General features: G+C 38.3%; 1 protein-coding gene across 2 annotated transcripts; it reads right to left on the reverse strand.

The window, feature by feature from the left end:
• Nucleotides 1–2,497: 2,497 nt before the first annotated feature.
• LOC109244382 (RNA-binding motif protein, Y chromosome, family 1 member B-like) lies at nt 2,498–4,575 on the reverse strand. Of its 2 annotated transcripts, none has more exons than XM_019411464.1 (4): nt 4,264–4,575; nt 3,389–3,457; nt 3,046–3,152; nt 2,498–2,962 (listed from the first exon to the last, which is right to left on the reverse strand). In XM_019411464.1, exons 1-4 carry the CDS (start codon nt 4,514–4,516, stop codon nt 2,852–2,854), a joined length of 540 nt encoding a protein of 179 aa, XP_019267009.1. In that variant the 5' UTR covers nt 4,517–4,575; the 3' UTR covers nt 2,498–2,851. The 2 variants fall into 2 exon arrangements, with proteins under 2 accessions (XP_019267009.1, XP_019267010.1); XM_019411465.1 differs by having other exon boundaries at nt 2,498–2,969.
• Between the last annotated feature and the right edge of the window lie 2,674 nt (nt 4,576–7,249).

Here is a 7,249-nt window from a genome sequence, read left to right on the forward strand (position 1 = left end):
ACTATTATCTTCCTGACTTCTGCGCATCTGCCAAATTACGAGTAAATACGTCGTCTACGAGCAACTGAGTGAGGTCAGGACCATCAAGTTGCTCGTTTTCACTGCACAAACAACAAAATGATAAGCTACTCAAATTGATAAATACTTTACATATAGCTATATCACTTCACTTACAAGTCCTAATGTGTTGACATTCCATGATGGATATTTTCGTGTTGGTGATGACTCCCGGATGGACCACCATGATCCAACACGCCAAAACTACGCATATTCCAACTGGGCGTGGGGTCATAACTTGTAAAATTCATATCCGGACGGTACCCCCTGTGGAATATATAAGTGTTAATACAAATTCAATTCAACAAAAAATAAACATCGTAATACAAAGGAAAATTGAAGTTTACCAGTCTTCTTGTGGATTATGTAAAGTATGAGAGAAATTATTTCCTCGCTCCTCGTTCGGCCGCGGAGATAAGTTTAGATCCGGCCAAACTCTTTCAGCCGGAACCTGTTGGGCTAAAGCTGCTCCAGAATAACCACCCGATGATTGAGGGTTATCCTTGCTTTGCGCAACATCATTATTGCAAACGTCTTCAACCTTCACGTACATTTCCAACATTTTTATCAAAATAAGTTCCCGGTATTCATCCGAGGTCCCCAAAAAATCTCTTAGAGATTCATCATCCTCGATGTTAAACTCAGCGTAACAAGCAACCTCTTGCGGAGTCACAGAATACAGATATCTTCCGGTTATTTTAAGATTCACCGAACGTTTGCTCAACCTCATTTTATTGCACAACAACGATACCAGTCTATCGTACTCCATTGTAAGTGGCAACTTAACATGACTCTGTGGAGATAAACTATAGCTCACCGAGTTATTCGCCACCACAACCTCACCCTCCCCCCCAATATAATGGAACCCTTAATTTTCGCTCTTCAGACATTATGAAAAAAGCTTGTGAATTTAACAACAAGAAAAATTTAGCACGAAGTTGGAGTATTTTTGAATGATTTTTCTCAAAACCCTTAACGCCTTTGTATAAGGCAATGTCCATTCCGGAGGGGTCAAATTTTTGGAAGTAAAATGCGGTTTAAAAGGGCGTTTTACATATTTGAATTATTGTTATGTCAGTTAAGCGTAGAAGAGTTATTGGTGGGCCCACTAAACATGTAAAACGCGGTTTAATACCACGTTTTATACAAAACGCGGTACTGAACCGCGCTTTATATAGCTGTCTGTTCAGCTACTATGTAAAACGCGGTTTGCTAAAGCGTTTTATATACGCGGTATTAAATCGCGCTTTACCTTAACATCCCAAATGGCCGTTAAGGTAAAACGCGGTTCATAACCGCGTTTTAATGAACCGCGTTTTATATATAATGATAACTTTTTTTTTTACACTCAAAAAAGTATTTTGAGTCCAAAAAAACTACATTTCGGTTCTGGACTTCTTGTACACTACCCTCACCGATCAAACCATTTACAGTGCTTTAAAGTTATCCATCTATCTTGTCATTCTTCTTCTTCTTCTTTTAATGGTCAGATGTATGTAAATCACCCGTTGACAAGTTTATTGACTCTGTTTCCGCTAATAAGAAAAGAAAATGGGCATGAAATATATAAAAAGACTTGCATAACTCCATCATTCTGGAAAAAGTGACTAAACATGACGTGCAAGAGGTCGCCTTGACTCTTAAATCGCCATTTAACATTCGAAGCCACCATGTGTTCCCTGAATATTAACGGAACATCCAAATATTTTCTATAGCAGCAAGATCTAACGATTTTAGATACCTAATTCATGATAATTATTTTATGATATCCACTTGTGTAACTTCTACTGCTAGTTAATTAAATAACAACACCGCATGGGCCAATAATTATCTCAGTTATATTTAGGGTCTTCAAAGGGTGCCACGTGTCACCAGTTTGACTTTAACAAAAGGCATATTCAAGGTCGAAGTGATCTAACAAGAGACGAGCGGGGTCGAGGAGTCAACAGAGATCAAGGTCGAGGACTAGCACTCTCCTTGAATAGAGTAATAACGTCTAATTTTAGGATAAGACTTTAAAGAGAATATTCCAGTGAATATTCTCTGGATCTGTACTGTTAGGGTATTGTGGCATATGTCCCCTGATAGATAGAAAGACAGCACATTGACATTCCCCGAAGTTTCTTGTTTTATTATACACATTCAAAATATACTTTTTTCTTGAGATCCTTGTCTAACTTTTCTCCCACGATCCAAGGAGAATCCGATTATTCAAAGGTTCATCAATCATTCATCATTGTCAGAAAGAATACCAAAGAATCTCAACATTTTCGGGTGACTCACATGCTTTTGTTTACTTAAATGTCATTCATTGTTATTTAATGCTATCTCTTTCAGTTTTAGATCATTGAATATACTAGTGTTGTCACCATTTATTGCTACTTAGATAATACCCATATTATCCTGATACAAAATCGATTAATATATCTTTATATTAATATTGACTAAGATTAACTCTATTTTATTAGAAAATCTAATTGTTTAAATCTAGACCTAAATTTTGGGTCAAACAAAAACCAACATAGCGGAATACATTTGAAGTCTTGAACTAGCTTCTTTTCTCCCTTAAGTCGGAGTCCCTTATAAACTGCCAAAAGATACCGCAGATACAGAGTAAACATATGCAGAGCACGACCTCAAGTCTATATCAACAAAGGAGCAATAGTAGCCAAGTTCAGGTATCATTAGCATCGGATAGCTCCTTGTGGTTGTCTGCGAGGCTTGCTCGAGTGCTCCTGAATTATGGATTCATTCATATCCGGATATCCTTAATTTGGAAACCTTACATGGGCTATTAATGCTTGCCAGGAGCAGACCGGAGTTGCCTAGAACTTGTAAGGTGCTGTCTTGACATTAGGCTTGCAAGATCCAGGCTTAGCCATCTGAACCTGTATAAACCTGCCATCTAAGAACTTGACAGCAAAGAAATTCTCAGATGTTGATGTGCAAATGGATCCAAATCAGGAGATATCCATATATATATTTTACCTTTCCATTCATCTCTTGGACAGCACATTGTGCAGATTCTTTATCGAGAAACCAGATATATGCAAACCCCAAAGGTTGCTTACTTATCTTATCTGTAACGATTTTGACTGCAACACAAGGAAAACAAAGTATAATCTTCTTAGCATGAATAATGCAAATCCCAACAATTGCTTAGTTTTCTTATCAATAACTATAATTTGGCTGCAACATAGGGAGGAAAGAAAAAGTATGAGCTTCTTAACACGAATAAGTATCCACCAGAAATCTTGTCGCGTATGATCTTTACCAAGAAAAATGCAAAGATAAAAGTGTACATAGAAATTCCATGGTAAAATATATGCACCTCGGCTGACGTCTCCAAATTGTGAAAATACCACCTTCAATCTTCCCTCCGCTGTAGATTTTGCTAGTCCTGCATCAATCAAATTCTCGAATGTAACACCCAAACAAGGAGGAAGAGTATCGTCATCAAAGACTTAGATAAACAGAAAGCTTTTTATAAGGTTCTTGATCCATTTGCTGTTGACTGCTCAGACCATAGTTACATAAGGAGAAGAATGGTAAGCACATAAATGATATATCAGAATCTTCATATTATTTCAGTCCATAAGAGCTTGGAGGTTCTCAGAGTATAAGATAATGATAACAATTTTAACAACCTTCCCCAAACATACAGCTCTCCTCAATAACATTTATTTGCATGTAGCCTTTATGCAGCTCAAGAATGTCTTTTTAAAACTTCACTACTATACTACCTAAACAAATTATATGAAAATCGTCGAGACACTCTAAAGATATGCCTGACCAAGTTTTCTCTCCTTATATGAGCTGCCATTAATCGGCACAATTGAAGGGTTCTTTTCACATACCACTAACTAAATTGCAGAATTGGAAATGATGGCACTGAATTGACAGAATATTCAAGCATTCATTCACTATATACCCAAGTCCATATTTTCCCCAAAATGTAAGGTTTAATGCTTCCTTAATGCACTAATAAGTATTTTATCTATCCTTAACTGCTCTAATAATGATCCTCATTGGACTAAGCTATTGTAGAAGGGCTGAAGGGGTTGTCTACATCACACCTCTTAGGGTACTGCCCTTCCCCGACCCTACATGCAAGATGCCTTGTGCGCCAGGCTGTTCATTGGACTAAGCTATTGTAAAGAGAACTCTAATAGATAAAATCGACTGTAGGGAAGTTTATCTACGTACCTTTCAGGAATATAATTGTAGTAGAATTTGCAGTATTATCTGGCTCAACTGAAGAATCTGAGCACTTGGGTAAATGAGGTTTCTTCTGAGACAGGTCAATCGAAATGCGCGGTGTAAAGTTTGAAACCCTTTCGGAACTAAAAATGGGAGGAAATGGGGAATTGAAAGCCGAGGCTTTTGGAATAGAAGATGATGTGAACGATGGGGAAATTGAAGTTAAGCTTTTATTATAGGGTGAGCAAAACAGAGCCATAACGAAACCCTATTATGCTCGAACCCGCTTCAGTTATTGCAGTTGGAAAGAACGGTATTTGGAATGGCTGGACTTTAGAGGTTGTGGGACTAAATTGCATTTTCATTTGGGCCCAGCGGAGAAATGATCCAGTTAAAATAGCACGGGCTAGCCAGTTTTCACATTGGTCATTCAAAAACAGCCAGCATTTGCAAAGCCATTAAAAAATAGCCACTATTTTACTGCGACAGGGACCGGTACAACATAATATACTGCAGATCGGTGCACCTGTGTATGAATTTCCAGCATATTATGCTGGAACTCCAACACGCAGAAAGTTCCAGTATAATATACTGGAGATTGGAGCATCTGTGTATGAACTTCCAGCATATTATACTGGAACTCCAGCATATAATATACTGGAGTTCCAGAATACTTATGCTGGAACTCCAGTATATTATGCTGGAGTATTTTCCAGATTTTGAACAGTGTTTTCGTTCAGATTTATCTTTACATGAAAAGTGGCTAAATTTCGATTATTTTGAAACTGTCTATTTTTGAATGACCACTTGTAAATCTGGCTATTTTTGAATTTCTCCCAATTATCTGCTATTTTATAAAGGTTTTGTATATGTACAAAAATTTCAATTTATTTACCCGATTTATCTAATTTTTTTTATTTAAATAAAGTAACTAATTTTTTTTTTTACAAAATATATATAAATTTGGTTAATTTATCTAATACCTAAATATAAATTGTTTATACAAAATCCGGTCAAAAACTATAATTTACATACAATTTATATATAACTTGTATAGAATTATGCTAGTTGTCTATATTCGTCGACTACAAAATATATACAATTTATTTATGTCTTCTTTTTCGAGTTTCGATTCGAATTTTCAGCCAAAACCACCTCGAATCTGTTTACCCTAAAAACAGATAACAATTGAATTTATACTCTGGTTTTAAGGACAAGTGATTCACTTGGCACAAACTGTCAGAAAACGTAAATGGATACTGAAATTAACTGCAAATGTAAAACAAACCAAATGAAATATATAGCTTTAATCCTTGAGCTAGGTTGCCCTCGAATCAAGTGACTATTTTTCCAGAAAGTATGACCAAAGTAATAGGAATGTTGAGAGGTTAAGAGAAAGTGAATATATGCCTTTGTAACGTGATATGTAATGTCTTTTACAAATGATCAGACCCCCTTTATATAGTAGGGGGAATCCTCTTGGTACAATTCTAAATACAACAAGAAATCCCATGATTGGCTAACTAATCGGCCTCTTCTTGATACGTGCCGAGATTTGCGCCGTGATCCTCGCTCGATTGCAGATATTTCGTCATTCCGTTATTCAACCCAGCAAGCTTCCCTTGATCTCTATCTTATTTGGTCCCGCTCTTGGTCGATCTCGATCTTGGTCGGTCCCGGTTCTGGTTGGTCTCGATCTTAATCGGTTCCAAGGTCTCAATCTTGACAACCTAACTCTGCGTCGTAGTTTGATATAAATCGGAGTTGATCCTCGGCTAATCATGCCCCAGCCTCGATCAGTCGCATAACAAGGGCAAACCCGATTTGACCGTATACAGATAGTCCTCTTGTTTTTTGGAGAGTAATGACAAGAAACGACTTGAGTCCCCGACCTTCACCCGATACATCGTGACGTAAGCACCATGACATAAGCAACAGAAGGTAATCGAAACATCTCGTCGGTACAGTTTCCCAGACATTTAATGTGTGCCGGTCGACAGTCGGCCACCACCGGAGTTGAACTGTCATCTTTAACCTATAAATATACCTTTCTTTATTTTTCAAACCTTTACTTTCAAATCTTCTTCACTATGATCTCCAAAACCCCTTTGTCTTCCTCAAAACTTTATGATTTCAGATCTTCTCACCTATTCCATCACAAAATACCAAGTGTTTCTTCTCAGTTTTCATTCTTCTTCACTCGTAAAAGTAAGATGGCTAAGACTTCAACGACTGTCCCACACAAGGAAAATGCTTCTTCATCAAGGTCTGCCGGTGATGCAGCCGTGGCGGAACCTCCCCTAGAGGTTTTGTTCCCACAAAGTGCCCCACTGCTGCCGATTTTAAGGTGGAGAATACACCCTCGACAACGGATCGATGCGAACCGATGTCGAGATAAATGTACACAATCACCGACGATCTTCTTGACCAAGTTAAAAAGGACTGCAACTGGGTTGACAAACACGTGGTGGTGCCTTCGCCTGAGGAATAAATCACTATCCATGTGGAAGGGTTTTTAAGTGTTTACACTTATCCTTTCATATTGGGTCCTTTAGACCCCATCATCGTTGCCTTATGCAAGAGGTACAATGTGACCCTTGGCAAGATCCATCCATCGTTCTGGAGGATCATGATCCTCCTCCGACTTTTGTAAACCAGATCGAGGGGCATCCTTTCACCCTCGACCACCTTATGCGCCTCTATAGTCCCTGGCTTTATCGAGGAGGATTGATCAAGCTTTACCATCGAGCCACCAAGCCCCCATTCTCGAGCATAGACGAGACTCGAGATCGAGGTTGGATGGGCAAATTTGTCCGAATCAAGACCTCGGATCTAATCCCTACCGAAGACATGCCATTTCCTGAAGAATGGAACATGAATCGTAAGTATCGCTTTGCCTTGAATATCTAACTTTGCCATTTTACTTCTCATCTTCTTTCCTTTTTTGTGTTGTAGCTGTGGCCCACATGCCGGAAGTGATCCCCGATCTCAG

This window comes from Nicotiana attenuata, unplaced genomic scaffold (assembly GCF_001879085.1).
Source record: "Nicotiana attenuata strain UT unplaced genomic scaffold, NIATTr2, whole genome shotgun sequence".
NCBI classification, from domain to species: Eukaryota; Viridiplantae; Streptophyta; class Magnoliopsida; order Solanales; family Solanaceae; genus Nicotiana; species Nicotiana attenuata.